Below are 23,313 nucleotides of genomic sequence, written 5' to 3' on the forward strand. Positions count from 1 at the left end.
GGGTACAAGTGCACACCCTCACATGGTTATAGGTTCGCCACTGTGTATTTTTGCTGCTTGTATATTTTTCAGACATTCGTAGTTTGAATTTTTCAAGAAATTGGTTAAATTGTTATATTTTCGTTATATTAAAAAAAAGAAAAAAATAATAAATAAAATAAATTATAAATATTAATGGATGACTCTTTGTTTTTTATTTTTTTATTTGTTATTATTATCATCTCTATCGTTTATTTTATTCTTGAATGTGATTTTATTTTATCATTGTCTAACTAGTTAATTTAATTAATAATGCATTGTAAAGATCTCGTTATTCATCTTATTTGTTTACTAAGTGTAGTCCCCACTTTTGATTTATCCCTTTCTATTCTATTTATTTGATTTCCTTCCACTATGTCAATTATTTATTTATTTATTTTTGCAAATTCACATTATCATACTTTAATATACGCTTACACTCTGAACACTTCATATTGGGTCTCCGACTTGTTTGGTGGTGTTTCAATGACATATGAGTAAATTTTGTGAATATGTCTCCGATTTGCTTGAGTTCACAAAGTTTACCACACAACAAAAGCCTTTTCTAAAATGGTAATATTCTCAAATAAATAATCCCTTAATGTTACACGCACTCTTTGTTGGGTCTCCGACTTGCTTGATATTTTAATAAAATATGAGTAAATTTTGTGAATGTCATATTGGATATGTGACTTGCTTGACTTCACAAAGTTTACTACAAAACCCAAAATATTTTAAAAAATAATAATAAAATAAAATCAACCCAACATTACAAACTCTTTTTCTAAGAAAACTAAGTAAGTCTGATTTCCTAATTGTACTTGGAGATAGTAGGAGCGAGGACAAATCTCTTGTCAATAAAAAAAACTAAAAAAATAAAATCCTTTTTTTAAAAAATAAAAATTTAATTTCCTTCTCTAAATAAAATAATAATAATGATAATAATAATAATATAACAAAATATAATTCATGTTTTCAAGAAAAGATAAATAATTAAAAGTCATTTTATTTTTAACACACTCAATTAAAGGTTAAAGGTTGATGTCTTCATGACGGGTGTGTGGGGTACTAACATTTTCCGTAAGGGTAAATGACTATTATAGACCATTCCTTATCCTTTTTTTATTTTCTCGACGTTTTCCTTAAATAAAAGTTGGTGACGATTACTCAAGTTTTTCATTTTTGGAAAATAATTTATTTATTTATGATAATTTTTTATTTCGCTGTCTCGTCGTGTTGTGACCTGAATAACTATTTTTTTTTTATGGTAGGATGTGGTTTTGACATTTTTTTAGTTTGTTGTGTTGAACTGACTTTGTAGAATTGTTTCTTGCCAAGATATTTTGAACTGTATATGTGTACATATTACAATTACAATGAATGAAAGTTATGACATTTGGATTAAGGTTAAGGTCATATTTCTTTGTATTGGTTTTGTCTTCTGTTGGAGAACATAACACATTTAAAGATTGCTTGATGTGATTGAAATTGACGAGGAAAACTAAAAATATGTAATAGGGAGCCATATTAATAGTTTGAGTGCCTGTACTTTGATAGGTTATTGTGTTTATTAGTTTATGATGTGAAGGAAGGCTTGTTTTAAATGTGCAGTGATAATTGTGTCAAATTGCTTAGCATTTTTTTAAACTATATAACAGTTGTTTGTCAATGACTCTAGATGAAAACTTTTGTTCTTAAACTTTAACCGAGAGATTTTTAGCTACTGGAGTTGTTTCCTTGTGTTCTTCTAATATGATTATATTAGGCAATGGATGTAGAGATAAGTGTACGTGGTGAGCATTAATGGATTCAATGATGGTAATTAAAAGTGAGATTTACACTTCTCTATTTGAATACTCAAATCTATCAAACATTTAGATGGAACCCCTCTTGAAGTGATACTCATCTTGTGTGAAACATTTCAGTATAAAACTTCATTATGATTGCTAGACATTGGCATTATATTTCCACAATTACAAATTTGGTAGATTTCTAGAGACATGAATATCCTCCTTTTTGTTTACAATCAAATAGTCGAAAGTCCAAATAAATTTTATAGTTAGGCATGAGAAAATAGTGCAGTGAAGTATTTATTTTCTTGAACCATCTCTATGAACTGCATATATTACATAAGAAAACTACGCAGATTTTTCCACTATTTTTGTATATCCCGTTGAAAATTTTGGGAACCTAAACCATTGTTGACGAAATCGTGTAAATCCATGAATTTTAAGTCGGAAACGGATCCTCTTTATTTTTCTTCCAAAGGTGCCCCATCTTTGTTTCAAGACGGCATACTTTGCTGATCGCACTAGTTTCTTTGTGTACCTATATACTGCATGTTGAAAATAAATAGTAAATGAATAATTGACATGCTGTTAGACAACTTTCTCAATTTTTTTTACTTTATATTGCTTTCATTCCTATCTATAAATACCAAGTGTATCGAGGGGTCTAACTCAGATAGTTGAACAGGATGCATGAGTTGTTGTAAACCCCTCGATACTTGTCTTTGATTCCTACGGATAAAAAAAAATACCAAGTGTATACTATAACATTAATATGGTGTCCAATTTAAACAAAAATTCACCAGTATAGCCTTTAACGAATATTTCTAAAACAAGTTTATACTATAGCTTGTCTCCTTAAGTTTTGAATTATATTGTCAGTATTGAAATGTATTAGCAGAACGCAAACCTTGATGTTGTTTGGTTTGTTCATTTTCTTCTAAGTTTGTTTGGTGCAGGACCTGCAAGTAAGACAAAAGGATAAACATTTTTCTGAGATGATTTAGCTATTGATGTTGGATGTCTGTCTGTTATGCAAACAATATAGTGTCTGGCATAGGAAATGCCTTTTGGTAGTCACTTTAAGCATACAATGGGTCCCATTTAGGTCTCACTATATGTCTCAAGTCTTAATGTTGCCAATATGAATGTCCTTGTTCTGACAATGAACCTAATGTTGCAATTTAGGTGCTTATGTACCTCAACTAAACTTTCCAAACGCTTCCTCATCCTTCTTTGAATAAAACCTTTGGTGCTCTGTAGTACATAAGTCAATCAGAAACATCAGAAATCAAGTGATTTACAAAGTAGACCTTAGGAAGCAATAATAATATTGATGTTACCTTTACATGGTATCTAACATAGGCATTAAAATTTAATAGATTCCAGACAGTTTTGTCTAGCCTATTGCCTTCAACATGGCGAGAAGAGATATCTGTTAAACATAAAAGAGTTGTCAGTCTCACATGCCTGGTATCCATCTTACTCAACAATTCTTTTGTGGGATTTTTTTTTTTTTGCAAGAACTGAGTTCAAAAGTGTGTTTATGTCATTAGTTTATGTCTTGTAAGAAAGTAGTTCGTGGGATAATTGTTGTAGGACAATAGTATACCGAAAGTAAAAAACCCTCCATTGGTACTCAAATCCTCAAAAGCTTCTCCTCTTAACTCTGGTGGAGGAATGGCTGACCAGTTGCAAGGTGGTACCTTGGCCCATTTATCTGAACTTCCCACATCCACAAGCTCCTGTCATGGATAGTAAATAAATGAGTTGAGAGTACACTGAATGGAAAATAAATTACTTGGCTATGCGTTCTTAACTACCAACCTGAAAGAAAGCCGTTGCAATGATCACATCTGACTTTTCTCTAAAACGAATTGGGAATACCGCTATGATTCTTTGTGGCTGCATACATTATGTATTATTTGATCAGTATGGAAAAGGATTAAAATGTGAATAACTTTTACAGTCCAGAAAGTCGGTAATGAGTTGTCTTTGATTATTAGGTTATTGATTTTTTCTTCTTTTTGTGAAATATAACTAAATTTAGAAGGATTTGTTATAAGCAAAAAAAATACAGAAGGAATGGATGTTTCATGGGTGGTTATTGTTGACCATTTGTACTGCGATTTTGTGAGAATCAACAAGTTATTCTAAATTGAAATAATTAATTGAAGATAATATGTCAGATTTCTTCTTAATTTGTTTGCATACCTCACAAATTTATAGTGATCGTGGTTCTCACTATCTTCTGAATTTCTAAAGTACATGACGGTGTTACTTGAAAGTTGAAATACATATACCTTACATTGTTTATATGATGCCATTTCATGTATTACAGTATTCTTGATCGAAGGTCCTGTTATACTTTGTTTTCTTGTTTTTCTTCTATGGCATTTGACTTGACAGGTTAAAAAATTTGATTACCTAAGAATTACCTGCCTAATGAGAAAGAAATGGTCTTTTGGATGGTAGACTAGTTTGATGGGTTTGTACATCCCCTGAAGTGCATCATCAAAATTCACGTTCCACAATATTTCTTTCAGCTGTGAACTCAGAATTACTGAATGTACTGTTGAAATCTCCTTAATGACCTTATCATAGTCTGAAACAAGAATTTGGCATCATCAGACAGTTCGAAATTTCAAGTTAGAGATTATGTGAGACTGTGAGACCATTTACTAATAAGCTGCATACAATGTTCATTTCTGTTTTTTTTTTTTTTACTCGGATTACACACCAAGAAGTTTCTTTCTAGACTATATTTGTTTTTTTGGACTGTCCGAATATTAATAACATCTTTAGGTTGTCCTTGGACTATTATAATTCTTCTTTCCAGCTTGATAATATATGTCATACTTGAGTATTTAAAATGTCACAAGATGTGTATTTAGTTTGTATACCATATGCTGATATTCTGGAGTTTCCTCTCTAAATAGTTATTCAAATTATCCGTTCCATGTTGGATATATGTTTAACTATAAAGGAAGTATATGGCCTGAATCCAAATGTAGCATGTACCAATATCAACAGTTATGCACAGTTCATGAAAAATTGTGTGAGGAACATTAACTTTGAATTCACTAGTTAATTCTTAAATAGAAGGAAAACTAGATAGCCAAACATTATTGCATCTACATTTTTACTATGCAATGGCATCATTGCCATTGTTATTGTATGAATAAAATGTTTGCAATCACCAATGTTATTTAGTTGAGTGGAAGGGTGGCAACCATGCTGCAAGTTGGTAGTTAAGGGAAACAAACCTTTGTTTTGTGGAATCTGATTAAGGTTAAGCTTCAGAGTAAGTTGATATCCTTCTTTGGCTGGCTCTGCAATCCCCACAACATTTGGACAAAGACCCTTTACCATTTCAATGGTGTAAGAAGAAAGTTCATTTTGTATGACTCCATGGCATAGAGGTGGCATTGATATTGACAAGTAAGCTACTTGTGGATTAGAGGCTTGAGACTGTAAACATAGCACAAATAGTCAAATCTTACTGAGAATGTTTGTTAAAACTTCAATTTGAAATCCTTAACAAATCTAAAGATTTGCACACAACCAAAATAATACATTGAGAAGCACCTCCAACTGTGTACATTCTCTCTTTTCATGTACATTCTCTCTTTTCATGCAATCCTGGTTGACTATTGAAATATTTTGTTTGAAATGAAAGAAAATAGAGTTTTACCTGAATATGGTACTCCACTGACCCAAATTCATATAAGTGATGATCAATCTCCAGGGGCTTCTCAGCACTGTCATGACATGGACAAACACTTAATAGTTAATGCTATTTTCGTAATGATGGTTACCACATAAGCAACTATTTTATCGTGATTTGTACACGTTTGCTGATGTTGCGACATTATTATATAAAATGATAAATAAGTGGTTCCATTTAACATTTATCTTGTCAATATCATTGATTTGGTATAACTTTTTCTTTGCCAATTTTTTTTAAAAATTGATTATTACCTAACCAAATGTATACAAAACTTCAAAAGCAACGACAAATCAAATCAGGTGATGATATTTCAACTTCCTCCAATCAGTGAGATTTTCAGCAGACACAACCATGCTTTTCTTACCTGGAAAATGAATCTTAGGTCTGCCAAAATCATATCAAACACTACACTAGTGCTGTCAGAAAGGGAGATATTCTGCAACTTTCAAGTTTTTGGTAACACGTGATGTTTAAACTATTTTTTTTTTCTTTTCTATAGAATATGATGATGAAACTTGTTTTTCATTCTCTTTCCAGATACTTCTACAATAATAACATGATTATTCTGAGCTATCTTATCCTGCATAATATAATTTTTGTTTTCTTTTGTTCTAGCACAAAATAAAACCAAGCTTAGGAAATTACTAAAAATAGTTTATGAGGATTTCATTTCGAAAAATATTTTACATGTTTAACAAAATGTAGAAAAAAAAACTATTTAAACTGCATATACATTCTTTTTTGGGATGAATCTGGAACATCCCTCGGTTGGGTTGGGAGTCATGGACTAGTCACTCCAAATATTAATATTCATTTAAGTAATTGATTTTTCCTAACAAATTTTTTTCATATGCACAAATCAAGAATCAAATCTTTAACTACATATTTAAGAGACAATATTATATATAAGATAAGGTACAGTTTTAAAAGACGCAGTGAGGAGGAGGCAAAAAACAAATATGTATTAATATCTGTCAAAAAGAAATGCATTTCCTTTTAAAAAAAGGAAATGTATTTTAATTTAATAATTTTTTCTAGAAATAAGTTTGTTATTTTTAATAAAATTAAAAAAATAAGACAACAAATTTTTATAATACATTTCAATATAGTATCTTCAAACACGCATAATTCATTTAATATATATATAATAAAAAAAGTAAGAACGGTAAAACACATTACATTTTTATTTGTTAAATATACCTATGTACTTATTATACCTATATATATGTTTAACTAAATTACTAAATAAGGAAAAGACAACTTTTTAGAAGAAAAAAATGCTTCAAAATGTGATGTAGAGAAATAAGTCAAGAGTTTTAAAAAGAACTAAGATTGTATTAATATATAGTAACTTTAATCAAACATGGAATAAATATTGAAGCTCAACTTATATTAGTAATATATCAATCTCACGTGTCACATGCTGAACAAATTTTTGTTTAAATGCATATTTTTCCAAATACAAACAAACATTAGTATATTATATAATTCCTTTACTAAAACTATTTTCAATAATGAAATTGCTTCATTCTTTATCTTTTGCACTTTCCCTTCAACAAAAACTAACCAAAGAAAAGAAAAGAACAAAAACAGACACATACAAAAACAACAAAACCATGTGCTGCATATTAGAAAAACTTTAACCAACATATATAATAAAAAGATAAGACCTAGCAAACATGGCAGTGTTTCCTAAAAGTTAATTTTCATATATAACCTCTTATTACCAGCAAAGTTTGAGCAGTATTTGCTTCAGTGCTGGAGATGCTCTCTCTATGCATGCCATTCTTATATAACTCGATCTCTCCTCCTCTTCTGAGATTGTGTGAATATTTTGTATTGTTAAAGTGAACATACAATTTAATTTGAGATCCGGCCCTCTCAACCGTTTTTGGTTGTATGAGCTTTGAGTAAAATCTAAGTTCAGTGTTGCAATCATGTTTGGTAACCTTTGAAGCAAATCCCTGAAGCCACTCTCTTCCACTCAACATTTGTTCCTTTTCATGATCCTTTCTTTGTGTCACTTTCCCTTCTGATTGACTCCTTCCTACACATTGAAATGTTCATCTTTTATCATTCATGATGAATAAATTTATTAATTAGCAACATGATATTGATATCAGAGTCTTGGATATAAAATGTTCCACTTCTAATATTTTAAATTTAGAGAAGTATTCTAACATCATGAATTGGTGGAGAAATTTTAGAGAAATGTTTTTTTTTCTAACTTTTAGAGAAGTATTTTTTTTAATTAATATGTCATTAGTCTATGTAAAATTGAAATCAATTTTCTAAGCAAAAATTTGAGTTTGGATTTTAATGATGAAAAAATACGATTAAAAAGAAATTTTATTAAAAATATTTGGTTAAATTTATAGACGAAAATGAATTATTTACAAAATTAAATATTTTGAAACAATAAAAGAAGTGTATATGATTATGTTTTCGAAAATAATTTGAACAAAATCTATCGTAATCGAAAAGTAAAATATATATGACAAATATTGGTCAAAAATTACTGTTTTAATGCTATCAGGATCTTTGCGTCCATGTTCAGTGGATTGCTTTTTCGGGGTGTGCAAAAGAATGCAGAAGGGTTTCTCTGATTGCTCAACGTTGAAATTAAACCCCACTCTTTTGAACTTGAAAAGGACAATTGGTGTGAGAGCAACAGCAACACCGGACCACTTACTTTTGGGGTTAGACGCTAACACTTAGCCATTCCAGCGTACCACACTTCTTGCTCATGTCACATGGACATGGAATATTTTTTTTCTTTCTTTCTTTTTTGGGGACTATGATACTAATTAATCTTTCAAGTATCCTCTAAATTGTACCTGTAAGTATCAAATTAAATCTCTTTTAATAATATTTTTTTTATACATGTTTCAATAATAGTTAAGTCTCACAAGTTAAAATTAAAAATCATTTATACATATTCTCTTTTTTAAATTTATTGAGATACTTTTTATAAAAATAAAATTATGGCAGTTCATGGGACATTTAAGCAGATAATATATCCAATGGTGACCATGCATGCATGTAGACTCTAGAATGATGACTTAGGCTACTCTTGCTTCTTAGTCTTGGATGTGGGTTTATTCCAATAGTTATAAAGTCTTACATTTAAGAATTAAAATCTTCCTAAATTCATTATCAAGCATCTTTACAAGGACAAACTTACGACCCTAACGATATAAATCGAGATTAAATTTAAGCTTAATCATACTTTTAGTGTCTCAAATTAGGAGTCTATTTTTTTTAATCTCTCGAATAAAAATTTATATATTTTACCCTCTCAAAATTTAAACATACAAATTTTTATTAGAGGACAGGGACTAAAAAAGTGTTTATTAATTTTTACTTTGAGAAACTAAAAATAATTTTTTATTTGAGAAACTTAAAAAATAAACCCTTCTAGGAGTGATGATTTCTTGAGTAAATATTATTTTCTTGTTCCAAATTTTGTTTCAAAATTGTTTTTATTTATTTATTTTTAAGTTTATATGTTCCAGCACTTCTCAATTTATCCTAAAAACACTTTTTCATGTATTTCTTTTATATATTTTAAAATAGTGTTTTAACATGTGCATTATACAGAATTTTTTTTATATAACTCAAATAATAATATGAGTATTTTTAAATATATAAGTTATAGTGTCATCTAATTATAGATTACTATATAACTAAAAATGATTGATATTTTAAAAAGTCATTAAATTTAAATTATTTTAAAATGATTTATAATATAAATATCAATCATTTATCTAAATACAATCTAAAGATATTTATACTGTATAAAAATGAGTTAAATGATTGATAAAGATATTTTTACGCTGTATAAAAATATGATACAGAGTAAAGATACCAAGGTTATTTTATTATTATTTTTAGATATTTTTAAATTACACAATTTATTTAAACCATCATACTATTATTTACAATATTTTATTTTATTATTATGAGTTTATACGATTTGATATTGATAGATGACAATTTACTTTTGTTCTTTTTAATTGTTTGAATACTTTTATATTATATTATTTATTTTAATCATTACACTATTAATATAATGAAAGTAATACGTCTAAAAGTATGTTTAATTTATTTTATTTTAAATTGATTGAAAATATATTAAAATATAGTATAAGTTTAATAACATGAAAAAGTTAAGATAATTGAAAGTAAAAAAGGTAATTAAAATAACTGATTTATAAATAAAAAATATAAAATTTAAAAGTAATTAACCACTAAAATTAAATATACACAAAATATATTTTTAATCAATAAAATAACATTAAAATAAAATTTTCATATAAATATGTCTATTTATACAATTTTATATTTTTGGATTATTTAAATAAATAATTTTTATTAAATACTTATAATTTAATAAATTAATTTAATGTGCAACTATCGGACCCGCTATTGTTTCCTCAATTACACATGTCAATCAATCAAATTTATTGAATAAATAATATTACTCATACACAATAAAAAAAAAGGTATAATCTATATTTAGTATATACTATTAATCAATTCAAATTACCATAAACATACATGATATATAAATTAGAATCATCTTTGCGAAAACTTTCAGATATTAAATTTCAACTATTAATTAATTTTTCAACTTCTAATTATTTTTTTAATTTTTAGTTATCTTTTTACCTAATTTTTTCAAATATAAAAAATTATATACTTTTTATTTTTCTATTTAAAAAATCAATATTGGGTTTTCAATTCTAATTTTAAAAACAATCTAATTTAACCTAGTATATTTTACCATTAATTTTTTAACTTGCTTTTCATTTTCAACTTTCAAGTTAATTTTTCATAATTTGATTATTTTTTCAATTAGTTTTATAAAGAGAAAAATAATTATATATTCACACTCCAATCACATGCTATAAGTTTATTACTTTTTATGATAATTAGTGTAAGAAAATATTTATATACTTTTATTTTGGTATTTAGCAGCTGATATTGGGTTCTCAATTTTACCATTTAACGTTTCAGCTCTGGGTTGTTAACGGAGAATTTTACTGTTACAGTTACATAAATATTATGCAAAAGCAGTTAAGAAAAAGTACAAGTTGTTTGCAACTTGTTTATTTTCTCAAGCTCTTTCGTGTTGGGATTTTTCTTCCCATTTTACTAATAAATAAATAAAATCCGATGATGGGTTGTCATTTTTCCCTCATTTTCTCGAGAAAATAAATTTCCAATCTTTACACTGAGATTCTCTTCTCAAAATTTCTTCCCACTTTAATTTTTTCCCCTTCTCATTGTTTGTTTCCACTGATTTCTCCATATCCCCGTCGTGGAGAACGCTTTGACCTTTCTTAGATTTGTTCTTCCAATCCAAAGTTTTTATCTTTTTTTCAGATTTTTAAGTTGGAGCATGGTTTTTAGTCAACTGAGTCTCTTCCAAATCTTTAAATTGTTCTAAATCTTTTCTGGGTTGAAAATTTTTGCTTTTTTGTGTCTGTGTCTGTTTGTGTGTGGTTGTTGGTGGATATGGATTCTAAGGATATTAATGGTTGCCTCATGGATAAACATAAACCTGTGGTGACATCTTCTTTGGTTTGTGAAAAGGTTGAAGATCATGTCAACGGAGAAGATGATAGTGATTCCAATTCTTTGTTGCCTCCTCGGAGAGGTGGCATGTCCAGAAACTGTGAAAAGACTCGCCGGAAAGTGCAGTGGAATGATAGGAATGGAAACAAGCTTGCTGAGGTGTTGGAATATGAGCCAAGGTACCCCTTTTTTTGTTTTTTCAATTCGGTAAATCTTGGTGAATTTGGGTTGGCTATTTGAATTGTTCTGTTTTTGTCTTGATTTGTTTTCATTTTATGGTAACTTGTTCGCAATTTTATTATGATTTGAATTTTCTCTTGGTTATTGTAACTGGAACACTTGTTATGCACTAGTTGGCTAGTTCAGTTTTGTGTTGCTGTAGGAAGAGGAAAGAAGAGGTTGACATGTTTTTGCTCTTCCTAATTTGGGTAATGTCGTGAATTTTTGCTAAATTTATGTTGTGTAGGGTAGTTATGACATGTCTGTAAATCCATGTAGTGGTTTGTGATGGTAAAGGTGATATCTTTTGCAGAAAATAAGCTAAGTTTCTTCCGGAATGTGTTAATGAAGTTTGTTGAAACTTCGGTGTCTGTCATCTTGTTCATTACCCATACGGATGTGTTTATGATGATCACCATTTCATTCATTTGTTTGAAATTACCTATATTTTATTTTAGGAGTATTTGGATCAACTTAAGGTAATTAAGCTTTTGTAGTCTCCGTCAGAACTTCAAGTTGGAGTAGAAATGAGAAGCTGATTACGTTTAATGTTTATAATACTCACATAATATTTGTGCGTTGATAATTAGTGGATGTTTAGTTTTGTTGTTTCTTTAAATGTTCTCTGAACCAGTACATTCCTCTTAATTTAGACATTTTTGGTCCTTTTTTCCCTTCTCTTTTCACTGTTTTGTTGTTTGACTTTTGGACCTTCTCCCAATGCTGAAAGTTTCCAACACATGAATTGGAACTTGTGACCTTTATGTTTTATATTCTTTTCTATCCCAAAAAGGAAAACAAGTCAAATTCAACTTAATTAATGGGTTTATCTTGTTTTAATTAACTTTTTTTATTCCAAAAACTAAAAAATTATAGTTTTAACTTGATTTTTGCAGCAATTTTTTATAAAAAAAGAAAAATAATTCATGGGTTTAGGTTGAGTTTGGGTCTTTAGAATTACTACACTCTTACAGGTTGGCCTGGGTACCATGTCATGGCTTAGATTTTATATCAGATCTTAGTTTGATTTGACCTAATAAGTTTGAATTCCAACTACTTTGTATGGCTGAGTTCACTTAGGCCTTACTGCAGGGTCGTCTATTTTATGATTCTCATTGTGATGATCTGTAAATGGTACTTTTGGATGGTGTTTTCTTTGACAGATACTCAATTGGGTTGGAATTAGGAGGGCACTCCAGGTGTTTTAGTTTGTGTCACCCTCATTTACTAACTAATCCTCATTTAAGTGCAGTATATTTTGTCCTCGGTTAATAGCAACCCTCTCCTGTTGACTAACAAGTTTCTTATGTCATGACAGTATTTAAAAACTTTGAACACTTGTCTTCTGCTTCTTAGCATTTATGGCAAATTGAAAAAGATTAAAGAACAATAAATTAGAGTTTAAATTAGAAAAAATATTCATTTTTATAGATTTAGCATTGTGCAGACTTGTAAATTACTAGCTATGTGCTTTTTGAATTATAAACCCATGGCTTTTAGGATTTGCACAGAATTTTATATGCCATAGACCATCTTTTCTTTCCAAATCATATTTCTGATCTCTCCATGTGTTAGATCTTAACCAAAAAAATATATGAAGACCTTTAAATCTTCTGATCACCTGAGCGTTAGCATTTGCAAAGCCATTGTTGTTAACTGATACATAGAGATGATCTTTGGAAGGATAAATCAATGTGCTAACAATCTTTCAATGATCAAAACTCCAAGTTTGCTAAACATTTAATTTAGTAAGGCTTTTTTTTTTTATTGTACTACAATTAAATTAGAAAATGTCAATGTAAGTTGCTGGCAACAGTTAGGTTAATTTGAGAAATATCGCAGGAATACCAATACTGAGTGTTCCTGCTATCAGTGTGTCTCCTTAAATATTGGATGTCTGTTTGATGGACAAGTATGAATGGGTAAAATTTTTCCAGGGGCCATGGAACAATATATTAGAATTATCTGATTCCTTACTAGCTTCCCACCTATGCATCACAATTTCTTTAGCAGAAGAGTTTTTGACTATCTAAAAGTCATTTATTATGTTTTTGACTCTTGAGTCTTGAGCATAAAGCATTTGCACTAATGACACATTTTGAAAAACATGAAACCCATTATCTTTTTTTTTAGTTAACTACTATGAATTTCATCAATTTAGAATAAAAGGGGTGATACTGAAATCGCAGGAGTAAGGCTTGTTTTATACCTGTTCAATCATTTTCCTTGCCTTCCTTTGTGTTTCATTTTTATTATCTTTGTGGTTATTGAATGTAAAAGGTAGAATGCAGTGAAATACTAGATTTAAGATCTATTGCATTTTGTTCAAGATAGGAATAAGAATGATGGGATAATAAGGAGAATAAGTGGCAAACATGCGAGCTAGTTGGTTTTGGTGAGGAGTGTATTTAAAACGTGTTTTACTTTGACACAGACTTGTAAAAATGCAGAGAGTTGGTACTTACGATAGTGAATTCCAAGGTGGAATTTCATTCTGCTTGCTCATGTCATGAAGAAGTTGAAAATGCTGTAATTCCTTGGCTGGATTCTTAAGAATAACCGGCTCTGTATCGAGGGAAGATTTATTGGTCACTGTTAGTTATTAGTGAGACTCAGGAGACAATATTATGTGGGAAGCACATTCCTATTTATATGGGAAAGGCAACAAGCAAGGCTGCATCTGTTAACACGGTTGAACTTATGGCGACACTTATAGAAACTATGGGGATAAAACTTATGACATTTAGAAACTCTGGGAGAAAGTGATAGAGGAAAAATTGATATGGGAAATAGTAAATTTCAAGGATTGTTATTGTTTCATGTGAAGGAAAAAAAAACATTGAAGCCATATATATGGCTTGAAGTGACCAACTATAATCATTTTGAGAAAAAATAGACTAGTTTCATCTCATCTTTTTCTTGATCTACTGAACTTGTGTAATTAGATGTGTAGTTCATACAATGTACGAAAAATATAGGAGCTGCTGCTATGATGGTGGAGTTAAGGATGCATTGAAATCTACTTAAAAATTCTGTCAGCTAATTTAATTTTGCCTAGAGAAAAGGGAAAGGAAAAAACAGCAGGAAAGAAAAAAAATTAAGGGTTTTTTTTATGCATTTGCAATACAACTTCAATGTAACACAATGTAATTGAGTATGACAATCAGTTTTATGTGTTATTTATTGAGATATACAAGAATTATTTCTCATTTGGTCTCCCAACGTGTCTGCAGTGATGTCAGTGATTCAGAAGATGAGGATTCAGATTCTTGCATCTGTGCAATAATGTAGAAACCATCTTCATAATTGTCTCAAGCTCTGCTGGATCAGGGGACATTATTGTGGCTTGCCAACCCTGATTACAACCAAAACATGACAACTTGACAGGTTTGATCTGTGTTTTGAGGTGGGACCAGCAGTCCAATAAACCAAGACAAGCAGTTTCTCATGTCTACCAAGCCATGGATCCAGTTCATCATACTGGGTTTTGAGATGATTTCATAGAGGGACTTTGGGATCTTGGATGTAGATCAAAATACACATGATAGAAATATGATTTGGACAGCGGAGATGGCTTTCATGCTTACCCCCATCTACTGATACTGTAAAAGCTGTGCTCTCAATGGCTTTGATCATAATCTTTCTAAATTAAAGAGGAGACACAACTATTAAATATTTCCTTTTGTTTTTTTGGTTCCTCAATATATGGAACAAGTTTTCATGATTTGGGTATTCATTCTCAAATAATTATGCTGAAACAGTCCTTGTGTACTGCTTGCATCTTTGCTGTTGAATAAACGTTTATATTCAGTTATACTTTTTATGTGAATCTACTCTTCATATCAATTTATGTTGTACAAACTGTCTAAACAAGAGTCTATCCTATTTGGGAATCTATTTACTCCACCATGTGCTTGACTTGACAATAACCTATTGTAGAAGTTGAATTTTATCAATTCAACTATTATATGAGAAGTTCTCATGAGATAGATAAGTCTTTAAAAATTAATATTTTATTGGACTGATTTTTTTCACTTTTAACATGCTTCCGGAATGTAAGTAAATTTCAAATTTTAGAGTAGATACTACTTATGTTAGATATATTAGGTGCACCATGAAATATGAATGCATAAACAAAGACAGAACCTCACAGGACAAGAATTACACACAAATACAATTCACTCATCCCTTTCATAACAACTTGCACTCAATTCCTCACCAACTAAGATTCTTTATTCTTTCTTCTGCCACCAAGGAATACAGTTCAAAAAACTCACATGCTCGTCTTTTCACTATGTTATACTTCAATATGAGAAACTGCATATCCTTCTTTTTTCTCTGTTAGTGTTGTCACTTCTTCCTCATTATCTAAAATCTGGTAAACATTGAGGTTAGGCTCATATAAGAGAAAGATAAGAGCTAACTAACATGAACTCAGAAAGTGGGACAATGAGGCTCTGTGATGGCATGATTCACAGTGAGACAGGATTCCTGCGGTTCATAGTGTCCATATTTCTGCAAGATGGGAGAGAATCCCTCTTCATTAAACTGATATACTACAAAACTACAAAAGCATGAAAAAACCCATGATGATACAATGATATACTGACTGTTCTTGAATGGTACAAAATGTGAACAAAACAAGACTACTGAAGGAAGATGGGGTTTCAGATTTACTTGGACTTCAGCTATAATCTGTAGAATCTCTTTGGACGCATTCTTTTCTTGGATAAACCAAAACAAGCCGGAAAACATCCCATCCTAGAGCACCCTAATGAAAGAGAATGAAGGAAGCTGAGGAATGTTGATTCTATTATATAGAAAAACAAACATTAACCACCAATGCATTAGATATTGGTTAAGGATTTAAAAGTGATTTTTCTTTTTTTTTTTTAGAAAAGTGTTACTAACATACCATGATTTTTATCAGGATAACTGTGTGCTTTAGTTTAGGTTTTTCAAATTTTGGTTCAAATTGGTCTGAGTCTTTATGCTTTAAAAATGATAATTTTAGTCCACTTATATTTTATAATTGGTAAATTTTGTTTCATTTATCTAAATTTTCATAAAGAGGAACAAAATTTTTCAATTATAAAAATTACAAGATCGAAATCATTGATTTTAAAATATGCTTAACTAAACTTGCAATACAATACCCTTTCGAATAGGAAAAATCTAAGTCAATTGCTAGCATTGCCACAAAGTGACATTGACAGAGTGTGTCATATATGATATGGCTTGTGACAAATTTAAAAGCCGTTTGGCTCCATTTGTGTTTCCAAAATGATAACGTTAGGCACGCAATGATGACTGAAACGGTGGGCGTATGAGTTTCTTAATCATGTAAGAGTAGGTAGGGACAAGCACATAGAAGTGCTGTGTCTGAGATCTAAACTACAAAATGTATGTCCTACCACATTTCCTTCGGTAGATTAATTTTATAGTAATGAATTAGTCATAACAAAATATGTGCCTTGGAAGGCTTTCTTATTTGAATATTGCATTTTTTTTTTTTACTATTTTGATCTCTCATCTGTATGTACTAAAGCATTTACTATTTTACTATTTAAGAGATGATGAGTGTATATATATTGCTAACTATTACTAAATGATTTCGTTAAATTAATGGCTTAATTGCATATTTTAGATTTTACTATCCAACTATCATAATTTAAAAAAAAATACAATTCAAGTTTTCATTTTTTTTTCATTTTGCCAATGTTAACTGCCACTAAAAACGTTTAATAAAAAAAATAAAAGTACGTATCTTTGTTGTCAATCTTTTTAGAAACGTTATTGTTTTTTATACCAACATAATGGTAAAATAGACAAAAAAAAATTAAAAAAGAAACATGATGATTAAGTTCAAAAGAATTAAACTTGAATAGTAAAATTAAAAAAATGATGAAAACTCAGTGATAAAATGAGCAAATAAACTTACATGAATATAATGATTCATTATATTATTTAGAGAGAAAAAAAACTATGAAAGTGTATCACCATTATACTCTATTATTTATAGTTATTGTGAATTAATAAACGAATATTTATTTACCAAAATTTATTTTTGTTTTAAATTGCATATATTTGTTTTGAATTCGTCAACTCTAAAGGGAGAAAAAGAAAAGTAAAAGACCTGTTCCAAACCACAATGAAAAGAATTCCTTGTTTCATTCGGAAATGTAAATATTAAGACTAAAAAATTAACCATTTCAGTACACCAAATTGCATGAGAAAAATAAGAAGAAAGGAAACGTGTGTGCAGAAAGAATAATCGAAACACATGTGCGAGCACCCAAACATAACACGTTACATACTCCATCATGTATCAATTGAATGATTAAATCAAATGGAAATGTTATGTATGTTTCATTCACACGGTCATTATAAACTACCTTTTGTTAATTAAAAGTGCATTTTGATAATTTGGCAAATAGAATTTGGGATTGTAATATTTTCATCTAAGAATACCAATACACATTTTAATTTGTAACACCTCATTTTTTTTAATAAATTAAAAAAAATTAGTTAAAAATAAATAGTTTTAAAAAAATGGTAAAGTTTTTATAATTAAATAAATAAGGAAAAATAATTTTATTAAAATAATGGTTTGAAGGAAAATAAAAAGGATATTTAATTTTTTCATTTGATAGAAAATAAAATAGAGTATTTGTTTATAAAATAATAAATAAAAAATGGAGTAAATAATAGGCTGGAATTATCCTAGAGGCAAATGAGTCAGTCCTCACACTGAGGATATATCTCTATGCTTTCTTTTTCTCTAACATTCGTTTTCCCTTCTCCCCTCCCAAAACCTTCTTTGTCCCTCTCACTAAGTTTTTTCTTTTCTCGCATACATCCAAACATGTTCCAGTAAAATTATGATCATTGATTCGTTAACCGTTGGATTGTCGTAAAAATTGGACACTACCTTCACATCTCATTTCCTCACAGTCTCGTTGTTGGGATTTGCGAAACAATGTTTCTGCAGAGAGAAATTAGTCTCTCATGTTGACAGTGAAATGAAGGCTTCAATCCCTTCTCTTTCTCTTTAACGCTTGAAAACCCTAATAGAACAAACATAAGAAAAGCTCGAGGAATCATAGACAACCACTAGAGGTGTTGCTATCATTGCCGGACTACATACATGAGCCCGCTTAGAAGTAAGGGGTGAGTTTATCACAATTAGGGTTAGAATGAACATGTGTAGAGGTCCTTAAAGGATCAAATTGAGGTTTATTTTGGAATGTTTATTGTATTATAATTTTTCATGTATGATTATGTGAAATTGTTTGAGGAATTTTACTTCCCTTGTTGCGAGAAATATTTTTGTATAATTTGTTTGTGTTTTAGAAAAGATTATTGTGATAAATGGTTATATTAGGATCATGAATTTGTGATTGAAATTGTGTGTGTCTATAAATTGAATATGTGATGAATTGTAAAATAACATGTTGCTTTAAGATTATAACATTGTTATTGAAATTTAGTATAAGTGCAAAGTTGAACATGCGTTAATTTACGAGATACACGTAAACATGTGATGGTGGATTGTGACATTATGAGATGTTAAAATTATGGATATGAAATTGATTATGATTAAGTGAGTGGTTAACACTCGATGTGACAATACTTGTGTTGTGAGTTATGAATTATACAATAATCCGACTGGTAGTTATCTTGAGAAAAGTGTTTATGCACAGTGTTATAGGGAAAGCATAGGATTCCTAGTTTGGAACCAGTGTTAAATTGTAGCACAATGTGTTAAACATGTTTGAAACACGAGTGTGAGGTCGTGGGTATTGTATAATTCATGAGCAGTGTTTGCGTACAAAAAAATTGTTTTAGGGGTTGGACTTGAATCAGGAAGGCGAAACCCTAACAGATTCTTCAGAGTCTAAGCCTTGAGGGTAAAGACACTCAATTTGAGTGTTGATCTCATATGGTTGAAGCATTCTCGCAAAACAGAGTAACCCTGACTGGTCACCTTATGATTTTACTTAGTGAGAGTGACCTGACATATTCATTGTGTGGTGTGTCTTGTTATGTACTCCTAAGCGTCCCATGGTGATTTTTCACTGACATGGTACTACATTGCATATAGGCTTGAGTCTTAGTATAAATGTTGCAAAATGCTTGCTAATTGTTTATTATGAAATTGATGAGTGTTATTACGTCTTGACCTTAGTATGTGATTCATGCGTAATGTGATTAGTGATTGAAAAATAAATTTTAAATGATAAAGTGATGAAGTGACGTGGATTGTATTAAGTTGAGCTATGTTATAATTACTTCCATAATTTATTTTGATTACATCTTTTTTTATTTGTATTGTTTTTAGAAATGTGATAATTCACTCCTTGAGTGTTATTTGTGTTTGGATCCTGTAATGATCTCAAACCTTGTATTCATGGGAGCAGATGACTAGGTGAATGACTTTAAAGAACCCCGTACTAAAAGATGTTGAGACTCAATGCTCTGATAGGATGTGACATTGGAGATGAGTTTTTATTTTAATTGCATGATGTTATTTTATTTTCTTTTACCTCAATGATTTAACAAAATTTCTTTTGTAAACTTTGACGACCTTGCTTTGAGTCGAATATGTGTTTTTATAAGTTTTATTTACAAATATTAAAGCAAATGTGAACCTTTTACTCTTTTAAAATGCTTTTATTTAAATGTTTTTAAAAATTATTAATTACTTCATATTTTTATTCTTTTTATTATTAGTATATATATGTGTGGGGTAGAGGGTGTCACACATTTCTTGAGCAAGCCTTCAAATATCTATCATTTCTAAACTAACAAATACCGAAAGAGTGAATTAGAGATATATTTAGAAGGATTATCTAAAAGGCAGGTTATGTATTGGTAATAAGTATAGGACAGAAGGGATATCATGTGTGAAATAAGAGATATATTTAGAAGGATTATCTAAAAGGCAGGTTACAAATATACCACCGCGTTTAACTTAACATCGGTTTTGTACAAAACCGATGTTAATAAGCCAATGTTAAAACTGTTTTTTGTAGTAGTGGATAAAACTAAAGCAACTTTCATTTAGAATCTTAAGGGCACTCAAAGTTACTAACCACCTCTAAGGAATAAAAAAATTTGTATGTTTAGACACATTCCTCACAGTGAAGTTTTCTTAAAAAATAATTCATCTTTCAAAGCCAAATAAGAAAAACACCTCCAGTAAAAAAATACAAACAATGACAATCAAACCACCCTATATTTGTTGTAAGAACTAAGAAGGGAGCATCAGCAAGAAAGGGAAACATCAAATGGAGTAAAAATTGAATAATTGTAATTTTTACCAAAAGAGTTACGCACATTGTTGTAAGTTCCAGCGATTTATGACAGCAACTCTGATTAGTAGAGTTCTGAAGTACTCCACTGCCCTGTTTACTTCTTCATCAGACATTTCTAGGTATGGGATAATTTTCACTTTCAATGACTCCAATCTAGCAAAGCACGGAGGTTGAGTTCTTGTTGTAGCATGATTTGATAGATCCTACACAATGAGAGTCAATTGAAGATAAATTTTAATTGACTTAGTGAAATGCAGGATTTGAGTATAGACAAAACATTTTGGCATAACAATGCAGGAATCACATGAGGATTATATCAAAAAGAAAAGGAGAGGAGAAAACAAACTAAAGAAAACTTACTTTCAGTATTCTCAGGGTATCGTAAGAAAGTTTCAATATCTTTACATTAGCGAAGAGTTGCAGCCAGCCTATGAAGACCGAGTAAGATATATAAGTAGTGGTGTGAATAGTTCCTTCTTCAAGACACGAAAGATTGCATGTGGAGGAGAATGGTTGATGACTGAAACCTAAATAATTGGTGATTGTGAGAGAACTAAGATTTGGAGTAGAAAACACAATTTTTTGTTGAATGGTGTCCAAGATCTTCAGGTCTTTCAGGTTCAAAATGGAAAGGTTAGAATTAGATATGAAGAGTACTTTTGCATCAATGTGCAAAGAGCATAGGACCAAAGTATTTAGCGAGTGGCAGGTTGAAAAGGGTTCGGCGCAGCCATTGTCAGTTGCAGTAAAACTGACATATTCCAAGAGCAAGCTTTTCAACGCTGGTAACTGCAGAGATTTTGGAATTTCCAAAGGAGGGCCACAACATTCTTTGTGAAGCTCAAGGGATGTCAAGGACGGACAGGACAAAGTGAGAGGGTCAAAACAATTGAGTATGTTTGTAAATTTGTAAGGTAAGTGGATCGTCAATTGCTGGACATTGTGTGAGGCAGCATATCTCGTGGCCCAAATCAAGTGTCCGGATTCAGCTTGATCGAGGCCGGATAAACAAAGATTAAGTAGTGAAATGGAATCATCCCGGTCTGACAGAACCCGAGATACAAATTTGTTAACGTTGATTCTTCGAAAGTGATGGAAAGTGAGAGTAGTGAGACTTTTCCAAAGGTTATTCCATCGTTTAGACAAGACACAAGTCTGAACAGCATGTCTTGTTTCCATGAAATTCATTATATGGAGCAGAACATTTTCAGGCAACTTACCCAACCTGTCCCTCTCCTCTTCTGTGTCTCCTTTACTTCTTGTCCCCTTTGTTTCTTTTCCTTCATCCATTGATACCTGATCAAAGACTGATTTTCTTTTAGACTTAAAAACTTAACCTTAGCATGTAATGGAAAATCTTAATGTTGGTTATATAATATTACACCTACGTCACAGGCAGCCAAAGAAAGAATGAGGCGTGCGGTAGTAAAGAAACAAAAGATCAGAATTCAGAAAAACGTAATTGAATATGAATTCTGAATAAAAAATCAACGGCACTTGAATGATATCTAAGGGTTACCGTGGGAAGCACGGGTTGTTGTTTTGAATATTTGTCGAGACAAAATATATTTTATATGGAATAAAATATTGATTAAAACTTTTTTACTGTATTTTTAATTAAAATGTTGAAAACCATATAAATTAATTATCTACATATCGAAGTAAGTTGATGTTCTTTACAACTTGAAATAACTCTGAACATTCCACATGATGATTTGATAATCTACATATAAGTCAATTTATATTTTGTAGTAGATTTTGGATATACAACGACATTCTGAAAAAAAAAAAAAAAAAACACGACATTCTGAAAATTTAAATCGAGGATATTAGGGTGAAGATTCCTTGTCCTTTGTAAGTGAGAAAAAGCCAAGCTATGGTTGAGAATATCTTTGCTTCCCAAAACAAATTCTCCATCACTATCAAATTTTGCAAGAATACTTCAAATTTAGTTCCTCAGCAGGGGTGGAGTCAGAAATTCGATTCGAAAGGGATCAAGATTTTTTTTTTTTTAATTTCTACATTACAAAAAATTTAAAATAAGTTATATATATATATATATATATATATATATATATATATATATATATCTAATATTTTTTATAAAGAAAAAATATATAACTATATCAAGTACAGAGATATTACTATCTACCTAATTTGATCACTTATATAAATATAAAAAATAAGTAAATTCATTTTTTTCTTATAATTATAAGAAACATAAACTCATTTTTAAATATAGTAATTATATACCTTTATATAATAAATAAATAAATATGTTTTTTATATACGATTGTGGAGTTTACTAATGAAACAATCAATCATTTCGGTATACAAGTAAATGTATTAATTGATTTATTAATAATTTAAGTCAATTTCATAGGTGAATTTTTTTATTCGACAATGTTGTTAAATATAACTTTTACTTAAACTATTGAATTATATCGGTATTTCTAGAATAATGTTTAAATTAAAATTAATTAAGTTAACTATTTTATTGGTCTTGGAGGACATGCAAGTGCGTTGCAACATCCTATTTTTCATAAAATAAATTAAAAAGGGTTTGATTTAAAAATAAATAGAGTTTTAGATAAATAATAAACTTTTTATAATTAAATAAATAAGAAGAAATAATTTTATTAATTATAATAATAGTTTTAAG

At 29.9% G+C, this 23,313-nt stretch overlaps 2 protein-coding genes and 1 long non-coding RNA gene across 10 annotated transcripts; 1 reads left to right on the forward strand and 2 right to left on the reverse strand.

Annotated features, from left to right (window-relative positions):
* Nucleotides 1-1,943: 1,943 nt before the first annotated feature.
* LOC100817997 (actin-related protein 2/3 complex subunit 2B) lies at nt 1,944-7,434 on the reverse strand. 2 transcript variants are annotated; one of them, XM_003535240.5, is made up of 10 exons: nt 7,263-7,434; nt 5,500-5,566; nt 5,072-5,276; nt 4,244-4,410; nt 3,633-3,710; nt 3,418-3,550; nt 3,149-3,240; nt 3,006-3,062; nt 2,716-2,767; nt 1,944-2,353 (listed from the first exon to the last, which is right to left on the reverse strand). In XM_003535240.5, the coding sequence occupies exons 1-10, from the start codon at nt 7,388-7,390 to the stop codon at nt 2,157-2,159; spliced, it is 1,176 nt and encodes a 391-aa protein (XP_003535288.2). In that variant the 5' UTR covers nt 7,391-7,434; the 3' UTR covers nt 1,944-2,156. The 2 variants fall into 2 exon arrangements, with proteins under 2 accessions (XP_003535288.2, XP_040861646.1); XM_041005712.1 differs by lacking the exons at nt 5,500-5,566; nt 7,263-7,434 and adding an exon at nt 5,394-5,487.
* Nucleotides 7,435-10,629: 3,195 nt separating this feature from the next.
* Nucleotides 10,630-15,227, forward strand: LOC100806080 (uncharacterized). The gene is made up of 2 exons (XR_416452.3): nt 10,630-11,294; nt 14,568-15,227. It is a non-coding gene; the product is annotated as an uncharacterized lncRNA (long non-coding RNA).
* Nucleotides 15,228-15,405: 178 nt separating this feature from the next.
* Nucleotides 15,406-22,055, reverse strand: LOC102663159 (putative F-box/FBD/LRR-repeat protein At1g78760). Of its 7 annotated transcripts, none has more exons than XR_001383215.3 (4): nt 21,012-22,054; nt 20,658-20,854; nt 16,012-16,105; nt 15,406-15,849 (listed from the first exon to the last, which is right to left on the reverse strand). XR_001383215.3 is itself a non-coding variant. In XM_014763152.3 (4 exons), exons 1-3 carry the CDS (start codon nt 21,939-21,941, stop codon nt 16,023-16,025), a joined length of 1,194 nt encoding a protein of 397 aa, XP_014618638.1. In that variant the 5' UTR covers nt 21,942-22,055; the 3' UTR covers nt 15,406-15,898; nt 16,012-16,022. The 7 variants fall into 7 exon arrangements, 5 of the variants coding, with proteins under 5 accessions (XP_014618638.1, XP_014618637.1, XP_014618640.1 ...); XR_005886631.1 differs by having other exon boundaries at nt 15,406-15,898; XM_014763152.3 differs by having other exon boundaries at nt 15,406-15,898; nt 20,674-20,854; nt 21,012-22,055.
* Between the last annotated feature and the right edge of the window lie 1,258 nt (nt 22,056-23,313).

Source organism: Glycine max, chromosome 10, assembly GCF_000004515.6.
Source record: "Glycine max cultivar Williams 82 chromosome 10, Glycine_max_v4.0, whole genome shotgun sequence".
In the NCBI taxonomy this organism is placed as follows: Eukaryota; Viridiplantae; Streptophyta; class Magnoliopsida; order Fabales; family Fabaceae; genus Glycine; species Glycine max.

Excerpts from the sequence above, each read along its gene's own strand:
- LOC100817997 (XM_003535240.5), bottom strand. The coding sequence starts at position 7,390 with ATGTTCACTTTAACAATACAAAATATTCACACAATCTCAGAAGAGGAG. Across the intron at positions 5,567-7,262 it reads ATACTGCTCAAACTTTGCTG|TGCTGAGAAGCCCCTGGAGA; the intron begins GTAATAAGAGGT and ends ATGTCATGACAG. Across the intron at positions 3,063-3,148 it reads ATGTTAGATACCATGTAAAG|AGCACCAAAGGTTTTATTCA; the intron begins GTAACATCAATA and ends TATGTACTACAG.
- LOC102663159 (XM_014763152.3), bottom strand. The coding sequence starts at position 21,941 with ATGGATGAAGGAAAAGAAACAAAGGGGACAAGAAGTAAAGGAGACACA. Across the intron at positions 20,855-21,011 it reads ATACCCTGAGAATACTGAAA|GATCTATCAAATCATGCTAC; the intron begins GTAAGTTTTCTT and ends CTCATTGTGTAG. Across the intron at positions 16,106-20,673 it reads TCGCTGGAACTTACAACAAT|GGTGCTCTAGGATGGGATGT; the intron begins GTGCGTAACTCT and ends CTCTTTCATTAG.